The following is a 21280-nucleotide window of genomic DNA, read 5'->3' on the forward strand; positions in this document are numbered from 1 at the left end:
TCTAATTAAAAGCGGGGTCTTTAATTATCATTACAAAAAAAATCCATCTCAAAAAGGTGTTATTTCTTTTCATTGCAATTCAAATTGGACTAAAAACTAAAAATTGTATAAAAGAAAAGCACCTTAATTTTGCTATGTATCCTCCTCCAAAAGTTTGGAGGAAAAAAACTTGGAGTTTTCTATCGTGGTGTTTTGTAGACTTACTTACACACTAAATTATTACACTATGGAATTCCAAAGACATTAATACAAAGTCGAATATAAAATAAAGGAAAAGCAAAATGTAAATTTGGGAAAATATTTTGATACAAAATTATTTCGAAATTTACATTTTTACTTTTAAAAAAATTACAGTTAGTGTTGTGGCCACATTTGAAAGGGGTAGAGATTTTTTAAAATAAAATAGCGTAGATAGTGAAATAAATAAATTCAATAAATAGGTAAAGCTAAGAAAAATCTAAACTAAATTGTTTTTGTTATATAATACCTGCGTTTATATTTCTTTAATTGTTTTTTTTTTTGGACACAATGCTGGGTTTTAAAAAGCAATTTATAAGGAATTTGAAAAAAAATCTTAAGAAAAATATTCGGTCAAGTTTCTATTTTTGATGGTTTTATGGAAGTTTTTTTTTTCGTTTTCAAGTTCTCCCAAAATCGCTTTTAAAAGCCGGCATTGTTATAAGAAATTAAATTTGTGTTTTGTTTTTCATTTAATTTAAAAATTCTTTTTCCTCACTACATATATATAAAAAGACAATTCTAAATTATTTCCTATTATTTACTAGATATATGTGTTTTCTTGTATTATATAAATGTCGTTTTTTTTTCCTAAAAACTAAAATCCGTATAAAAATATTTTATCATTTATATATTAGTTATAGTCGTAGAAAGAGTCTCTTAATTAAAATTTTTTTAAAATTTTTTCATTCTTCCCCTAGATTGCAAGAGTTTGAAAATTTTTTCCTTTTTTTATAATTTCAAAAAAAAAATTTAATGATTTTTCCCTATTATAGATTTTAGCACCCTAGGTTTTACTTAATATTGCTGTCCATAACGTCCACTCATTCCACTATCATAGAGTTTTCCCAATGTATCACTGGCTTTACCCTGTTGACCATGTGATGAACTGTGCTGTAGATGTGCATTTCCGTACACCATTGTGGGAGCACCATAGTTAACCGATGATGGTGCAGAGTCTTGTTGATATAGGTAACGTTCTTTCTTGGAGCGTTTTTGTACAGTTTTCCAGATTACAAACACAGAGAGTTGAGCCAAAAGGAAGACGGCACCAGCAATAATAAGACCTGAAAACGAAAACAAGTAACGTTGTTAAATATAGGATGTTAATCAATTGGAAAAGTTTGATTTTTTTCTTTAACATAATAAAATATTTAATAATTAAATACTATTTTTTTGGATATTTACTAAGCAATGTTTATACCTCTTCTGTCTAGATCAATGATCAAGATCAATCAATTTTGAAATATTTTCTTTGAAAAAAATAATTCGATTTTTGAAACAAAAATTTTTACTATTTCCTAAGTTTAAAGGTTTGTGCGTCAAAAGGTTTTGAGTACGTATAACCCCTTTACGATAGAACTGTCAGTTGACAAACTGCAGTACTAGGGTTGCCCAATCCCACCAAAAAATGCAACTCTCATAAAGCATCCAATCATGCTCAATTTTGGTTTGTCGAGTTCCAACGTCAGTGCAATTTCTGCTTAGATGGCCTAAAGGGTAAATGGTACAAATAACCTAATTAGGGGCTAATTACGAAAAGGAGCTCGATGTATGAGTTTCACACGAATTACCACAGAAAAGGCACATGTATCGAATTTCTACCGGCAAGTCATGTGAAAACGGTCGAGATCGGAATACTGTGAGCCAGCTGAAACAGACAATATTGATGGTGAAGAAGGTTTTACTTTGTGTTTGGAGGAATTTGCGGAGATTTTTATGGAAGAAGCGGCTCCCATACAGCAAAACTATAAAATCAGTATGAAGAAAGCAGTCGATCAGATGCGACCTATGGGAAAGCGATTTTGTATCTACAGGACAAAGCCCGGTCGCACATATCAGTAGTAACTAGGACTGTCATTCGGGATCGATTTTTAAAAATCCCGGGATTCGGGATTTCAAAATTTAAAATCCCGGGATTTTCCTGGATTTTTTTTCGGGATCCCGATATTTTCGGGATTCTCTAAAAATTTTACGTAATAACAATCTAAACCTATTTAGTTGAATACAATTTTATTAACATAAAAAAAAACAACAAAAGAACATAAGAGTAAATTGAAATGACAAATATAAATAAAAATCATTTCATATCGCTATCTTACTCAGCAAAACATTTTAAGAATTAGGTTAGATTGGGGGTGTTTTGTACACTTGTGATAATCCTTTTGTACTTCGATTTAAGTAAAAATATCAAGGCAACAACATTTTTATCACTTAAAAGCGATTTTGTTTCGACGAACCTTTTATCACTGCTTTTTATTTTATTTATGTGGCAAGAATTCCATTTCATATGAACTCAGTATTCAAAGGACCTTATCGTTTACTTCGATTTTTGATGAAATTGTGCTGTTTAGTATACCTCATGTATAATAAATTCTTACTCAATGTGTATGAAATCTAAAGGCCGTTTACACTGAGTGAAGTCTCTAATTTATTAATAAACAATAAAAACCAATGAAAACCAAAACAGACAATAAAACCCACAATTTTAGCAAATTGGAATTATTTTTTCGGGATTCCGAAAAATTCCGTGATTCAAAATAAAAAATCCCGGGTGACAGCTAGACGTTCTTGGAGGCTTGGTACGGAGGTTCTTATGGGCCAATCTTATATATAGACCGGACCTGACACAAAGTATTTATCATTTGTTCCTGTCCAACATCTATAAGGCATAATGAAGCTGCTTTTAATGACTGCACACATGGAGGATATTGCCAGATTACTGTAGAAAATATCAACCAAATGAGACGATGTATCCATATTACAAATATCAATTATCATGTTCTTTCAATCTAGCATTTAAATTACTCTATTAAAATTTTTTTGAATATTAGAAAAAAAATGAAATGCACACTTGTATGTCGCTTTAAGTTTTGAAAACTCTAATCCAAAGGCTTCTGAATAATTTTTACGGTTTTTTCACATCAATTTTAATTAATTAGTAAGCAATTCAAGAAATTTTTTATAAGTATTTTTAAGCATTTAATAAATCTAGACAATACAAAAAAAGTACTAAGGGAAATAAAAGCGATCATTTGAATTGAATGATGTATGACTAACTTGAATAATTTTATGGTAAAAAAAATTAATACCAATATTTAAATACATATTAATTTAATAATATAGATACTCTGGATTTTATTTTTTGATTTGAAGTCCAGTGTTTTCTTTTAAAGATGTGGCCTTTATTTTCGTGAAATAGATTTGACCCAAATTGTTGAAAATATGGGGTTTTATCTTCAACCACTCCTACATAAATGTCTACGTGCTCCTTTTTTTTCTATTTATAAATTCTTGCCATAGTAATGACTAATAGAAAAAACATTTTCAATTTCATAAAATAAAGAAAAAAAACCTTTATGACCGCAAATTAACAAAATAACTTTGTTGAATTGTGGTAAAGAAAATATTTTGTAAACCATGCCAAGAAAAATGTTTCAATTTTCATTAAGTTTAATAGTGTGTGTACATATTATTGATAATCTATCGAAATTTTTCTTATTATGAGACTGTGTGTGTGTGTGTGAATATTTCAAAGTTTAAGGCTTTTGGCAAAACACCAAATACTCCTCCAAAACAATTGGATGACGAGAATGAGAGAGAGAGTTCGTGATCAGGTCAGTAGTTCAGTGGTTTGAACATGATATGTTGTTGTTGTGGTTACTAATCGTGCCATGGATAAAACAAATGTCTTTTTTCCATCATTTTTTGATTCTTGTGGCTTTTGCAATGTTAAGCCATATTTTCCTCATTTCTTTGAAGAAAACCCCCCCAAAAAAAACCTGACATCTAGTAGTGAAGAACAAAAATCTCTACAGATGACTAAAACTAAACCATAAAATGAAAACAAACTATAGCCGCCAACAAAGACAAGAGCTAGATTTTTTTCCCAAAAATAGCAGAAGCTTCAAACAGCAGCAATATCATCAGCTCAAATAGCAACACATGGCGATGCCAAAAAAAACCGACAACCACATCACACAGCATCCATCCATATTGCTATAGAAAATCTACCATCTATGCCAGTAATGGCCAAAAGCTCTACCACCTGTTGTGTGACTGAACTTCGTATGAATGTATGTTAGCCTTAAAGCAGACTTCTGGTTTAGAACCACAAATATTTTGTTGTGTTTTTTGTAAATTTTCCAGGTTGAATAATTTATTAACATAAGAAAAGAAGTGGAAAATTAAGATTGATGTATATACGTGGGTGTAGAAAATAGAAAATTTATCCCCCTTATAGAAGAGATATAAAATTTTGTTTTTGAGAATTATAGTAAAAAAAATAGTTTTTTGTAGAGGCTGGTTAAATCACTGATTTAGTTGGGCGTTAAAATTGGATAGATATACGTTACAGTATACTAAGCTAAGGTGGACATTTTTTATGGAATTATAATTTGGGTGGTAAGAATTTAGAGTAAAATCTTGATATGTCACTTTAGTGAAATTTAGGATGATGTAATAATCTTCGTTTGTTGGCAGAGTCCGGGGGCCACGCAACAGTTGAAACAGTTTTCATTGGGCAAGCGTGCTCCGAAGACGGCGAAGACTGTTCCACAGGTCGGAAAGTAGTTTCTAGTCTTTATCGATTACCGAATCGAGTTTCTACGTATTTTTCAGACTAATAATAAATCGCCAGATTTCTAAAGGTATGGTAAAGAGTTAATTACCTTCAGTGATGGAAATGGTTAGCAAAGTAGTTACGTACGCTTCTAAAAGAATCATTTACGGAAATGAGAACGGCGTCAACATATCGTATATTTAAGACAATAATAAATCACTACTTTTCGAAAAGTAGTGTAGAGAGTGGATCATCTTAAGAGATATAAAGAGTTTACAAAAAAAGCAGACTCCAATTTAAGGCAAATCGAAAAGGGTTAGCAGAACAGCTTCATAATCCTCGATTTATAAAACCATTCTATAATTTTTCCCCAGACCAATAATTTTTTTTATTCGCAAAATGTCCCAAAAATTTTATGAATTAAACATTGGTATAAAATTGATGTAAACTTCAAAATACTATATTGCAACCCAGGAAAACGGTGCCACCAAAAAAATAGTGCAAATATTTTTGTTGGATCCGGAAGTGGTGCAAAATTGGCGCGAAACGATGAATTTGACATGGGCTTGTCATAGGACGGATTTCCACCATTTCAACAGCCTTTGATTTGAATTTGCATCACTTCTTATGGTGTGATCCGAATTCGGTGTTTTGGATGTGAATTTAAATATTTTGAGATATTTTGCAAAATAATTAATTTTTATAATTTTTATGGATTTTAACGCTTGTCTCAAAAATTCGCAATTTTTCTAGAATGGACTTAACATTTTTTTTTTCGACAAAATTTAAACAATTTGTACCACTTTATTTATTCTTACTCTGTTTATAACTAATTTGAAAACAAAACAAGTAAGGAAAGTCTAAAGTCGGGCGGGGCTGACTATATTATACCCTGCGCCACTTTGTAAATCCACATTTTCGATACTATATCAAATGTGTTGGGTGCTATATATAAGGTTTGTCCCAAATACATACATTTAAATATCACTCGATCTGGACAGAATTTGATATACTTCTATAAAATCTATAGACTCAAAATTTAAGTTGGCTAATGCACTAGGGTGGAACACAATTTTAGTAAAAAAAAAATATGGGAAACATTTAAATCTGAAGCAATTTTAAGGAAACATCGCAAAAGTTTATTTATGATTTATAGCTCGATATATATGTATTAGAAGTGTAGGAAAATTAGAGTCATTTTTACAACTTTCCGACTAAGCAGTGGCGATTTAACAAGGAAAATGTTGGTATTTTGACCATTTTTGTCGAAATCAGAAAAACATATATATGGGAGCTATATCTAAATCTGAACCGATTTCAATCAAATTTTGCACACTTGACTTTACAACTAATTGTACTCCTAGTGCAAAATTTCAACCAAATTCGGCCAAAAATCTGGCTTCTGGGTCCATATAAGTCCACATCGGGCGAAAGATATATATGGGAGCTATATCTAAATGTTAACCGATTTCAATCAAATTTTGCACACTTGACTATACGACTAAGTGTTATGTTTATGCAAAATTTCAAGCAAATCAGGGTAAAACTCTGGCTTCTGGGTCCATATAAGTGCATATCGGGCGACAGATATATATGGGAGCTATATCTAAATGAACCGATTTCTTCCAAAATCAATAGGGTTCTATTCTGACCCAAAACACGAACTTGTGTCAAATTTGAAGGTGATTGACTTAAGCTGCGACCTAGACTTTGATCACAAAAATGTGTTCACAGACAGACGGACGGACAGACGGACATGGCTAGATCGACTCAGGGACCCACCCTGAACATTATTGCCAAAGACACCATGTGTCTATCTCGTCTCCTTCTGGGTGTTGCAAACATATGCACTAACTTATAATACCCTGTTCCACAGTGTGGCGCAGGTTATAAAAAGATAAAAGCGAGTTATAAAAAATTGAATTAAAATAATTTCCTGTGTGGTTAAAATAAAAAAATAAATAAAACATCTTTGGAAGTGTTTTTAAAGTTGTGCCTTTAGAACAACTTCCAAATTTTTTTTGCTGGGAAAAAATAATTATTTTTAAAAAATTTTCTTAAATTTGTAGAAAAGTATTTACTCGTTTTTGTCATATTGGCGTTTATAATATAGTTAAGTTAAAAATCCCTCACATTCATCTACGTTTTCTTTTCTTGTGGGTTCACTTGAGTATAATATTGAACATTTTTGTTACTAACCGTTATGCCATTAAAACCTTTGTTTGAACAAACCAAACAAAACTCCTCAATAAACGTTCATATTACGAGTATTACCACTAAATGTAACAAATTAGTTTATATATACTGGTAGTATTTTTAAAGTTAAACATTTTCTCCGTGGTTAACCACAAATGGTGCCGCCGTTTAGACGAATCAACCCACTTGATGGTAGTATTTTTATATTTTTTTTTTTCACAAAATTCATATCATTTACCACATGTTGCTTTAATGGCGCATGCAATTGAATCTTTCAGCATTTGTTGAAGCATTTCCCAATGGAGTACTTGAACAATAACGTGGAATTTTGTGATAGAAAACCCAAAACAAAAATAAGTAGAACAAACGACCTTATCATTATGTTACCATTTAAGCAAATAAATATACGAAAAAACGCTAAGAGATGAAAATAAATTTTCATCCAACGCCTTTTTTCTAGGTTTTAGAAATGTATGTGAACATCTGTTGAATTGTATTTCTTTTGAAGATCATGGAAGTCTTTTGTGGTTGTCTAATGCTTATTTGATGATCATAATATATTCATGCATGCATTCCTACATGCATCCCATACGGGTATCTTTAATGGTGGTGATGGTGGATGGACAATGAATTTGGTTGCATCTTTGGTCAAGATCATAAGTGTTTTATGTAGGCTTAGTCAAACATAATGGTCATAAACAAATAACATATCTATGGACAGCCAAGATTTAAACACTTTCTCTCTCTCTTTTTCGTTGTGCTAGCTTTTGTGATCAAGGTGACCGTAGAAAATTTGTATTCTTTTCTTGTAGTCTATAATCGATTGTCGTAGGCTGACATATGAGTAGAATTTGTGAGAATAGTGTCACCAGAAATATTTATGTATTTTTCTTTCAAAGAATAGGTTTTGCTTTTTGCAAAGAAAAGTGATGTTCATGCGAATGAAAATTAGATATTGTAGTAACTTGTTGGTATATCGGTAGGTTTGTTACACTGATGTGTATTTAGAAATTATGGTTTTACTTTAAATGACTTTTTCTTGTATTGAGTACAAAGAGATTTCGTCTAGACAAAACAAAAAAAAAAATCAATGGCCAAGCTAAGGAATGCTGGAGAAAAAAATGTCATCTCACACAACTCTTTTCACTAAAATAAAGAAATTTCTCTTAACTTACCATAGCCATTTAGACAAGTGAATGATTCTTCTGTTGTACCAGTGAAGATTTTTTCATGTTCTTCCGATGAATTCAAAGCATTTGTTTCCTCTTGATTGAAACCGAATTTATCTGTAATTTGAATAGATTGCACCAATAGGATATTGTCTTCGGCAGATTTGTGGCTAACATCACGTTGTTGACGACCATGGCGGAAGCGAGATGTAGAAACCATGAATTCAGCTGCAATAAAAATCAAATAAATAGTTAAAATATTTTTCCAAAAAATACAAAAGTTTCATTAGTAACTTACCACCATCTGTTCCATTGACAATGGATCTCTTGCGACGACCATAGGAAACCAAAGATTTCAATTCACCACTCACAGAATCTTCATTGTCGCAAATAACGGGTTCACATCTAGGTATACAAGGGGTAACCAAAGCACGGAATTGCACCACTTCGGATGAGGGGAATTTAAAGGCATCAAATTGTGAGACAAGAATTTTACGATTTTGTGACATTTTCTGAACAGCTCCCATAATATATTGATCGGTGGGACAACCATGGGCATCGATGAGTGTAATCTCAGCATTATCAGTACCATCCATAGCAACCAATTCACGAACGAAAATCTCATAGGGGCTATTTTGATCGGTAATTTCGAATTTCAAAGCCAGGGGATCACCAACTTCAGCAATACGTTTCATGTCACTGCCATCACGAGATGTGATCTTCATGATAATATTGGGTGAATCAATAATGATTTCTTCGCTCAACGATGACTCAATTTCTCCGGTAACACCCAAATCAACATCATTCGATACGGTTTTATTGGTCAAATCGTATTGGCATGAAACGGCTAAACCCAAATCGGACGAAGTAACAATCATATCGTGATGTTGAATAACAATATCATTCATATAACGACCATAGGCAGATTGTCTGACATTACATTCCAAATCATTGTATCCCATACGGAAATCAAATTCCAAAGAGTTATTCACATTAACCGAGCATGATTTGGGAGCACCCTTGGCATACACTTTACCATCGAATAATTTGGATGTGCGAATTTTAGTAATCATTTCACCAGATTTACATTCAATTGAAACATTATAGCAAGAAGACAATTCATAGGTGGCCGCCTCTGGAACATCCAAATAGGGATCCAAAACATCAGTCAATGTGGAACGGGAGTGATGAGACAAACGGCAGACCATATCACCAGTGTCATTGTAGTCGTACGAATGGCATCTATTAGAATGGATAATGAATGAAGAAATCATACAATCAATGTTGTGCAAAGAAGAGAAGTATATATCACAATATATCATTTCATAAAGTACTTTCTTTAAACTCTCTAAACTTTTTTTATTTGCTTTTAAATATAATTTTTTGTGTCAAAAGAAATTTTTGTTATCTAAAATTTCGTTCCTCAGAAACTCTTCTTTCAGTGAAATTGAAGAATTTTTCATTTATTTTACTATAAATTTGTATAATTTGATTTTAGTTAGAGAATATATTGGTCATCCATTTCATTGTTGAATAATAAAAGAGAAATATATGACACTACCCTTTTAATGTTCAATTGTTGAACAATAAAAGTCCAATTGACTAATAATAAAATCTTATAATGGCATGGTCGAGGTATATTTCCCTATTATATAAATAATGTCTCCCATATGTCATTGAAATTCATTAGAGAAAAATTTTGCCATTAACTTTATTACTGAAAAGTGTTAGAGAAATATTACCCTCTATTGTGTAGTTAAATTTTTGAATAAATAAATATCCTCTAAACTAATATATTTAAGTCTTTACTTTTCACGATACTACTAAACTCCTGTTTAACACTAATCTTATTGTTAAATAATCATCAAAACCATTTGTCTGGTGTTTATTTTATTTTCTGCAATAAATCCTTCGAAGATTTATAACTATACTTTATATTAAAAAAAAATAGTTTCCACTATTCAAGTAAACATTTGAGCAATTTACGTTGTTACACGTTTCATATATTGTTATTTACATAATGCCCAATATTACCTGTAGGGTGAGTTCAAACACAAATCTCTGCATTCTTCAATGGAATTAATATCCTGATAAACGGAATCAACTGTCTTTAAGATTTTTCCAGAAATCCTTTTGAATTCACACAATTTGCTGGGTTCTTCGGCACAATTGTTCTCCAAATAGTCGGCACCATCATAAGCTTCAACATTGTTTGATCCAGACAAAGTAATACGATCCATATCACTCAATTCACAGAGTCCAGAATGACGATAATAATTGGCAGATCTAAATTCGAAATAAACGTTTTTTTTTCGGAACCATACACAGAAGAATTGAAGAGATATGAAGTGAGATAGATGTCAGCATGAAAGGAAGAGATAATAGAAAAGGAAATATTTTCAGAAAGAAATAAAATAACAGAAGATAGGGGATAGATTTTTCGAATAATAAAATTGGTGTAATTAATTTGTTTTGGAATGTTATGGTTATGTTGAAATGTTTATGATTAGTGTAATGTAGTATTATTTCTTAATGTATTGTTTTAGGAAAATTAAATGAATTACAATAAGCTACATAGAATAAAGCAATGGGAAAATAAATACTGCAATAAGCTTTTGGTTAGACAATAAATAATTAAGAAATGAATAATTAATATCTAATAATGCAATTTCGGCATGCATAATTATTGAGAAAATTCATGATAGGTTAGGTTAGGGGGCAGCCCGATGTATCAGGCTTGCTTAGACTATTCAGTCCATTGTGATACCATATGGTGAACTTCTCTCTTATCACTGAGTGCTTTCCGATTCCATGTTGAGCTCAATGACAAGGGACCTCCTTTTTATAGCCGAGTCCGAACGGCGTTCCACATTGCAGTGAAACCACTTAGAGAAGCTTTGAAACCCTCATAAATGTCACCAGCATTACTGAGGTGAGATAATGCACCGCGGAAAAACTTTTTGGTGTTCGGGCGAAGCAGGAAGCCGGGCATGCTAACCATTACACCACGGCGGCTCTCCCAATTCAAGATAGCAACTGCATTTGTTAATAAATTTGAAAACCAAAAAATAATTTAATGATTTTCTAATTTTTGAGGGAACAGAAAATTCACTTCAAAGAATTGACAAAGCATGCGATCGCACTAATCGGACTTTGTTTTTAAAATTTCAAATGATTTAAAAATTTTTTTCTGGGTCGGTTAATTGCGTTTTTATGAATCACATTAACTAATTGAATTATCATGAACTTCAACGACTTCGATATGTAAAATTGCAATTTTCATTTTAAGAAAAACTATTCTAAACAAAGAATTTCTTTAAACAATCAGTACAAAAAACAATTATTAATTTGATAGTACTAGGTACGGAAGAGCACCTGGTATTCAGATTTACATCAGAGAAGATCGAGAATATGATGTAATGGCATGTGGTCTAATATGCGGTTTATTGATATTATTAAAAAGTGCAATAATTTACTGGTAGAAGACCGTGTTATCAAAGTGTGAAAATAAGAGTCGTTTAGCTAAGAGACCTGACCAGACCCGTTCCGGCTACGATCTGTTCCAGCTATGATCTCTATAAAAGAGGATAACTTCATGCATGTCTCTTGATTATCTTAAGCTATTAAATAAATGAAAGATCAAGTTGATGGTTTGATTTGTTTTAAAATTACGTGTAGATGAACTAATATGTTAAAATTTTCTTTTTTTTAATTTGGGATGCAGTATAGAACCTTAAACGTGTTTATTTTGCTTCCCATATTATTAAAAAGCATATTCAAATAGTTCATACATATTATAGTATAGATATGTGAGAACTTGTGATGATTTTAATAAAGCCGAAGGCAGGAACTAAAAAAAATAAATGTTTGTGTCTTAAGTCTTTTGTTTTAAAATTTTACCATCACCTTTATGACTAATAAAAAGACATGTAATTTTTGAAACAATGAAAAAAAAAATGATAAAAAATAATAATGGTACATTTTAAGTAATGAAGAAAGTGCGTATGATAGGATTTAAGTGTATGTATTGCGTGAATAAAGCCAAAGTTTTAATGTTTATCATAACTAACTCTTTTTTAAAATAAAACATAATCACCTTGATTGATTTTTATTTGATTATATGTGTTTAAATTTGTTTACCAATTTGGCACGTATTTAATTTATTTATGTAGATAAAATATAATTAATAAACAAAAATAATTGTGTAATAAAATTGTCTAACCCAAACACAAACTTGAATTTCTCAAGATCAATTTTTTTCAGTAGTTTGAATTATTTTTTTTTCTTCTGTCTACTCTCTTAAGAGTGCGTGTGTTTTGAGTGTTTTTGTTTTTGTAAATGTGGGGCTATTTTTTTAATTGGAATTTTACTTTCATTTCGTGTGAAATCTCATACAGTCAATGAATAAAAAATCCATCGAGTAAAAAAAAAATAAAAAATGTGTAAGCTCCTATAGATCTATGAATATTGAAACTTACCTGCATGTAAATTCAGTTTCACCCAAACACAATTCCAAGCAATCGCGTCTTGAATAGACAGTTTGACTGGTCTTAACATGATCCACTAAACGATAGTTTTGTACACGATCAATGCACCAGGCCTTGGAACAAGGACGTACACCCAAACAAGATTTCTGTGCGTAAATCGTAAAAACGGGGAATTGCGAACGAGAAAGTGAACCTAAAAGAAGGAGAAACCAAAAAACGCAACACACAGATTTAGTTATACGAAAACGAAAAAGGAGAAGAAAATGCACAAAAAACTCCATATATCACAAAATATGGAAGATCATGATGATGATGTTGGTTTTTGAGGATGATGAGAATAAAGATTAACTTTCATTGGTAGTTGTGGCTTTGATTTCGATCATGATCATTTATGCTACGCACTTCAGGAATCAACATAAAAAGGAACCACCACTCGTTGGTCCATTGCATTCGCTTATAACTGTACTGTGTGTAAGGGAAGTCAGTCAAGTTAAGTTTATGTTCTAAAAACTCAGAATCTGGTTAACCATATCGTTTCCCGCTCTACCTTTCACGCTCTTTGCCACAAATATTCTGTGTGAATCAACAGCCTCCGGTTTGGTGATTCTGGTTCTGACTGCTTCTGGGGGAACTTGCAACCACCATATAGGCATATTTTCAACACGCACTTGTTGTTGCAGTGTCGTAAAAAAATTAACAGGCGTTAAGAAATACGAAAAAAGGCTCACAACATAGGCTGGCGGCTGTTTTAACATTTTGCGAGTTTGGCTCAAAAAAAGGCCTCCACCATTTGCAAAACTTAACTACACAGATATGCTTTCAGCTGGTTGACTCTTCATGTCCCTCTGGGGTCCTAGCATTTAAAGTTTTTATTTCACACAAAGTGCGTCGCGGTCGTTGTCGTCATTCAAAGGCGTTGGCATAAAAATGATTTTGTTACTTGATTTTTTCGTGTCCCTCTTTTTTCTTTACTATGTTTGCTGTGAGTATGCCGAAAACCTGTTATTAAAAACAGGCCTATGGTAGTTGCTTGCATTAAACTCATTTTTCATTTTTGTTTAGTTCCTTGTGGCAAGTTCGCACACATACGATTTTGTCTTGGGGTTTTACTTTGTGTTTCTTAACAGGCGCATTTTGTTTCCAGCAGCCGTAGTGAGTTAAACAAGGACAAGTTTATGGGGACAAATGTAGGCCGTCAAAAATAAGGGGCTTGGCAATGGTGTTTTTGTGACACCATATATGCTAAATAGCATTTTGTTCCTTGTCATTAGTTTCAATAAAAATCGTCTAGAACGTAGAGACAAAGAGGTAGGATCGGGTTTTCATGTGGTCATTCGAAAGATTTATCTGGTTAAAGTGTTGCAAGTTAGAATACTCATATATGGGTCGGTAAAGAAAACATAAGACCCAAGAATTCATATAGGGCACATCATGGAGAGAATCCGGCATGCGTGGAGAGGGTTGTACCAGATTCGGAGAAAAGCAATTCACGCTGAAGAAATATTTTGGAGGTGCGTATACTTTCGAAATATTCCCTAATACTTCAGTTTCGCTAAACTTTTTTAGACTGGGGAACAAAGAAACCAGTTTTGCAACACTTCACACAAATTTTTTTCTGGTTCTATCACGAAATTAATTTCGTCCAATTAAATTTTTAATTGGAATTGCTTGAATCACGAAAGTGATAGTATCATAGAATTAGTTCGAAATAACAAATATATTTGATTTGAAAAAATCAACTGATTTTTTCGGTAATTTATTTGATACAATTTCCCAGCAAAAAAAAATTGGAAGTTCTTCCAAAGGCATAACTTTAAACGCACTTCCAAAAGATGTACTCTCAATGATGTTCTTTATTTTAACTACACGGGAAGTTCTTTTCATTCAATTTTTTATAACATGCTTTTTTCATATTTTTAATGAGCAATTTTAACTTTTTTTGTTTCAAATTGGTTAAAAACTGTTTAAGAATTCATAAAATGGTACAAATTATTTAAATTTTGTCGACAAAAATGCTAAATATAATCTGAAAAAATTTTTAAAATATTTGAGTTCAAACTTTTCTGACAAGCATTAAATCCATTAAAAATTATCCAAAGTTATAAAAATTATTTACTTGACAAAATGTCACAGACTTTTTTAATTTATATCCAAAACATTGAATTCGGATTACTCCAAAAGAAGTGATGCAAATTCAGTGCACCGGCTGTTGAAATGGAGGACTTCCGCCCCATGACAAGCCCATGTTAAATTCATCGCTTCTGCGTCAATTTTGCGCCACTTCCGGATCCAAAAAGAAAATTTTCATTACTTTTTTGGCGACGCTTTTTTTGCTGGGTTAGTGATTCAATTAAAAACTTTCCAAAAGATTACAAAAGTGGATATGAATTCTCAAATAGGTTCCTAAGGTTTGTTCCGAACTGATTCATGAGGTTATGGGCTAGTCCTACCAAACTGTCCCAGGACATGTTGTTTGGAATGAATCAAAGTCGTATCTAAATGTTTAAATTTTCTCCGTTAATAATAAAGCAATGATGAAGTGACCGTTCTCTTCCATAAGCTTTGACCCGAAATGGGACTAGTACATAAACACCAGGACTAGTCCTTTACCGGTCCTGGGGTTGATCCCTTAACCTAGGGTATCTTACTTAAAAAGTCTGGGAATATGAGATGTGACTTAGATATCATTAATAGTCCAGCTATCTCAAGAAAAACGATCTACTTCGAAGTGTAAATCCCGCAAAATTTGAAAATTTGATCTTCATCTCAATTTTGGCTCACATTAGAATTTCAGAAGCTAATTTAAATGCTTGGATTTAACACGAGACCACTGAGTGTTTATTGCAGGCATGTAACCATTTTGAACGCAACCAATTAGCCTTCCCATTAATGGAAAAAATTAGACCCGTAAAACATTAATCCACAAAAATACATTTATAATTTTTTTTAATATTATTTTCATAAATTATATTGTCAAACAAATAAAATTGATGAGTCTTAATGAAGCACAAGAATAGAATCAATCAGGCAATTGACATTCCACCATCGTAAATCTAAACTTTCAAGCCGTCATGAAAAGAGATCATTTATCATTTTCATTTCAAAGTTTTGTATCCAGTTATATGCACCCAGTAAATTTCATTCTATTCTGCGTGGTATTCTCATATTTTCGTTGGTCCCGTAAAAATTGCTATAGTGTTTAATAGCCTTGATTTTACGCTTGATTCATGGTTTGGTTTGTTTTACTCAACGGTAGTTAAACTTACCTGGTGTTTTGTCCGCAGTTGTCTTGAATAAAACACATAGTCCGGTTTCATAATTAACTGCGCTGCATGATTCATTTATTTGGCAGGCCTCCAGGCAATCGGTCAACATAAGTGTACCAGGCAGTGTGTCAAGTAATTTTGATGGCGCCGATAATACATAACTGTGTAAAAAATAGTAAAAGAAAAAAAAGCACCATAAAGAAAAATTGCATGAGTAAATATAACTTGAAGTATATAAAGCATCAAAGCTGTGTTGAAGCATTTAAAAGCCATGCATTTAGGTTGTGTGGTGTGTCTTAGGCTTATTAACCGTAGAATATGAAAAAGAAAATTTGTTTGGAGGGAATAAAATCCTAACAGTTGCATAAGATCTTATTGTTTTTTTTTTTTTTGTTTTCTTTTTTTTTGATGGTTCACTTGAAGCTCTATAATAGCAAATTTAAAGGAGGGAACAAGGAATTTGCTTATGCTTGTGAGCTATGATTTATCATATGATCCTCTAACATAATGCGTGGGTTTTAAAGGAGTGAATAAAAGTTTTATTTTGCTACGAGTTACGACGATATGCTAAAGCTCTACTGCTCTCAGCAACTAAAAATTTATTATATTAAGTTTTTACATGAAGTTGGCTTAATGGGAGAAGGAATTGTTCTAAGCAAGTGGAATTTACAGTTAATAGTGTTGACAAAAGAATTTTTATAGTCTGTGCTAGGATATGAAAATTCCTCGACAGTTAGGTTGTTTCAATTTTTTTCTCTAGAAGTATGCCTATTTTAACTTGAATCTAGATAAACATATTCATAGCACAAGCAGTTTTCCGGGGAGATATGGTTATGATGACGATATGGTTTGTGGGTTAAAAATTCATGAACATATTTTAAACTGGCAAGTAAAGCACTGAGTGCACTCCATCATAAATCTGACTGAAATTGATATTCATTTAAAGATAAAATCTAGATAATACCCAATTAAACATATTCCCATAACAAGCGTATTTTCTGGGAGATATGATTATGACGAGAACATGTTTTCAGGTTAAAAATTCATGAATTAATTTAAGCAGGTAAGAATGGCATTGAGTGCACTTGACTAAATTAACTATTAATATAAAGTTCGAATGAAAAACCTTATAATTATTATAAATAAATTTAAAGTTCTGACTACGAAACTATCAAACCACACATTTCGGCAAAGGTTGGATTCCAAATACAAATTTCTCTTTGAAGTGAATATTCCAATAGGGCACCTTCCTAAGGATAGTCGAGTCCAAGCGGAGTGAGAAAAGAAAATTCCTACTTCGAAGTAAATATTCCAATGGGGCACTTTCCTAATGATAGTCGAGTCCAAGCGGAGTGAGTCATATAATGTGAAACGATGAACCACAGCTGATTATGTTTTTGTAGGCGACTGCAATTTCGGATTAAAAATATGCAAATGGGAATAAAAAATCGACTTTTGGATTTTGAAAAAAATATATATTATTAAAAAGACGATTTGTGGCCTCGCATTATTCGTCTTTTCGAATAAATTTTAATATAAATTATATAATTTAATATAAATGAATTTCCTTTTTAATTAAAATTCGATTACTCGACTCTTTGTGGTAAGAGTCGATTAGTACACTGAAAAAAAGCATACTCGGTTCCAAAGATTTTGTCTTTACTTTAAAAAATTTGGTATTGATTCCGAGCCAAAGAAGCGGAGAATACAAGTAAGGATACTTTTAAGACACAATTCTCTTTTAAATTTCGGTTTTGTGTACTTGCTTCTAGGAAGCAAATTTTAATTTATCGCTTTCTCAGCTTTTTTTCTTCATATACTATCAAAGACCTTTAAAAACGAGTTAACGGCAACTTTATTTTCCAAATTAGGACTCGACTTCCAGTATAAATTATGCTATGTTTCAAGTAAAAAACTCCTTTAAAATAAAGTTTTGAAAAACATGTCCTATATTTGAACGATTTTTTGCTTTGTAGTCAAGATGCAAAAAGACAACAAATTTAAAGACAATTTCTTTAAATTTAAAGAATTTTTCTGAATTATTAAAGTCAAGTTGACCTTAGCCTATAAATTTTTTCTTTCATGTTAAGATACCCATTTTTAAGCCAAATCACTTAATTATAAGGACAATACGACTTCATTGAAAAGTTTATCTTACTTTTGGACAAGGAAAATAACTTTATTTTAGAGAAATGCGTCTTCTATGCTAAGCAAAATTTGTATTCGTATTTTAAAGACATGAAATCTTTGACCTCACGACAATATTTTTTTCAGTGTAGATTCTAACTAAAATCAAATGTTGATATTGGAGATTAAAAAAAATCTACTTTGACTTTTTTTTACAAAACTCGACGGGTCATGGGCTATTGAACTGTGGAAGCCAAATAAATATTGGATATCATAACTTGATGTAATTTTCGACTTTATTTTCGGAAAATAATAAGTTGGTGTGTGTGAAAACATTTATGATTGAACTATCTTTTTAGAGTTTGAAAGCATACAAATTGATAAGTTAAATAGTTAAAATCATATTTTTTCGGTTTTAAGCCAAATCAAAGTCAATCAATTGAATGTTGAAAATTCGATTAATTTAATATTTGTACTATAAACCAGTAGTTATTAAAAAAACATTATTTTTGTTTTATCTTATTGAATTTTTATTTAATAAAAAATTTTAAATATTTGTACCATAAACAAATATTTATTTCAAAAACATTATTTTTGTTTTATTTGATGGAAATTTTAATTAATAAAAAAATTTTGAATATTTGTACTATAAACCAATATTAATTAAAAAAAACATTATTTTTGTTTTGATTTACTTTTCACGCAAAATTTCAACCCCATTAGAAAGCAATATCACTTTTAAGATCTTTCTATTTCATTCATGTTTTTTCATTTTTATTTAAATAGCGTAAAATCAAAGTCAACCTATTAACCACATTGCTTACTCTAAATCAATATATTTCTCCCCCAAAAGAAAGCCATATCTCGTTTAAAATCTTTTTAATTCACTTATCTTTGGTCGTAGTTTATGGCTATTCATTCAGTTTCATTTAAACAATCAAACATCTAATAAAAATTCCCACGCTAAGATAATAATATAAATACCCCCCCATCGCATATATAATACGATAATTTTTAGTTATTAAAGATTTATTTTGGTTAATTATATATTATGAGAACCTCACAAAAAAACATTTACAATAATTTGGCAAAATAAATTTCTTTATAACATGCTTCATTAAGTGACCCAAAATTTTTGTTAATCATATAATTAAAGACCATATGTACGATTAATAGCAAACGTATCAAAAAGAAATAATTAAAGAAATTATTAAAATTATCCAAAAACCCACATCCGACTTTATGCCACACACAGACACAGTTCGTTAAAATTCTCTCATATATTTCCGACATCTCATGGTGGTTAGAAATTTAACGCCTTAATTTGTTCTAATTTCATATGAACACACTAATCACATAATACCTGTAGATTATGTTTAACTTTCATATGAGATATATGTGTGAGATTAATATGCCGTTTAACAATGAAAACGAAATGTGAGCACACGAAAAGGTAAGCGTGAAAACATCATCTATGAGTGAGGGGGGGTTTGCCCGGATAGGTGACGGTGCGTTAAAGTTGAGATTTTGCGCTTCAAATGTTATAGCGTTTATCTTTATTTGTTCGTAGTTTTTGTTTTTTGTTGATATTTTTTTTCTTCTATGATAGAAAATGAAAGTTCAATGACTATGATTTTTTAGTAATATTAATATTTCTTTTGGTTTTTCATCTTGTGATGAAAACAATAAGTATAACGACTTAACTGAGTTTTTGTCTATCCCGCAGAATATGTTAAAAAATTTTGTTTGTTTTTTTGTTTAGCTCTCAAATTTAAATGAACATATTAAAGATTTTTATATATGTTAGATGTTGACAAGGCATGACAATAGACAAAAAATTTTACATATGATGCAGTTAATATTTTTATTTGCATTAAAATGGATACCGGGGCGGGGGTTTTTGTATAAAACTTTTGAGTTGAATTGATGAAAGTAAAAGTTTGCGTAATACCTGTTTAGCTTAAATGAAGACTTTTAAAACTTTTTGAATTTTTAATAAATAAAAGACTTAAGACACAAACATATCATTGTCTTAATAACATCAGAATGTTCGAGTTATTGAAGATAAGATTATAATATTCCACAAACATATTGTCAAATTAAACAAAAAATAAAACAAAAACTATTAGCTACCATTCAAAACACTTTCTACTTACGAGTAGATTGTTTTCCATCAAATATTTGATGATATAGAAATCCATCTTTTTGTTTGCCTTTTAAATGAAAAAATTGTTTACCATGGAGCATAAAGTGACAAAAATAAATGATCTGGCTTTCACAGACCACCAATTGAAGATAATTGAGAGAACTGAGAGAGTAGTCTCTTTAAATGGCTGCTGGGCACATATATCAGTTTATTCAGGAAATCATCAAAGCCACAGAGACCAAGGGAAATTGGTAATTTTCAGAAGTGGTAATATATTGGGACGAGTTTTTTTTTTGGAGTTTTAATGGTATTTTCGTAGTAATCTTTACCCGTTTTGTTCTAATTAATTAAATTTTGTCTCCTCTTGCTAATCAAAATATCGAAACCAATTCACTTAAACTTTTATGGGAAATAAGAGGGAGTTTTTGAGCAGAGAATATTGCGAACCTCAATTTTTTGTATCAGAATAAGTGGACTAAGTTATTTTGAAAGAGCACTGAACATCTAAGAAGTTTGTATATTGATCAAAGGGAAACCGAGTCAGTGTCAACGTAGCCAGAAGCCACTCTATGACAAGAATTTTGAAAAAGTGATCTCACCAAATAACAGGTTGGCTGATAAGTCCCCGGTCTGACACATAGATGGCGTCGCTAGTATTAAATGCATATTATTTTTATATAGAACCAACCTTCAAATGATTCGTGTCAAAATTTGACGTCTATAAGTCAATTAGTTTGCGAGATAGAGCGTCTTTTGTGAAACAACTTTGTTATTGTGAAAAAAAAATGGAAAAAAGGAATTTCGTGTTTTGATAAAATACTGTTTTCTGAAGGAAAAAAATACGGTGGAAGCAAAAACTTGGCTTGATAATGAGTTTCCGGACTCTGCCCCAGGAAATCAACAATAATTGATTGGTATGCAAAATTCAAGCGTGGCGAAATGAGCATGGAGGACGGTGAACGCAGTGGACACCCGAAAGAGGTGGTTACCGACGAAAACATAAAAAAAAATCCACAAAATGATTTTGAATGACCGTAAAATGAAGTTGATCGAGTTAGCAGATGCCTTAAAGATATCAAAGGAACGTGTTG

The 21280-nt window shown here is 31.4% G+C and overlaps 1 protein-coding gene across 2 annotated transcripts in view; it reads right to left on the reverse strand.

Annotated features, from left to right (window-relative positions):
• Positions 1 to 502: 502 nt before the first annotated feature.
• The window catches only part of LOC142221994 (uncharacterized), a 104931-nt gene continuing 84153 nt past the window's right edge, over positions 503 to 21280 (reverse strand). For both annotated transcript variants that reach the window (XM_075292015.1, XM_075291940.1), the window contains 6 exons: positions 15917 to 16077; positions 12642 to 12843; positions 10198 to 10449; positions 8462 to 9405; positions 8170 to 8391; positions 503 to 1304 (listed from right to left, as the gene is read on the reverse strand). In XM_075292015.1, coding sequence (XP_075148130.1) covers positions 1036 to 1304; positions 8170 to 8391; positions 8462 to 9405; positions 10198 to 10449; positions 12642 to 12843; positions 15917 to 16077 — 2050 coding nt within the window. In that variant the 3' untranslated portion in view covers positions 503 to 1035. The remainder of the gene's footprint in view (positions 1305 to 8169; positions 8392 to 8461; positions 9406 to 10197; positions 10450 to 12641; positions 12844 to 15916; positions 16078 to 21280) is intronic.

The sequence above is a fragment of the Haematobia irritans genome, chromosome 1 (genome assembly GCF_050003625.1).
Source record: "Haematobia irritans isolate KBUSLIRL chromosome 1, ASM5000362v1, whole genome shotgun sequence".
Taxonomy (NCBI): Eukaryota; Metazoa; Arthropoda; class Insecta; order Diptera; family Muscidae; genus Haematobia; species Haematobia irritans.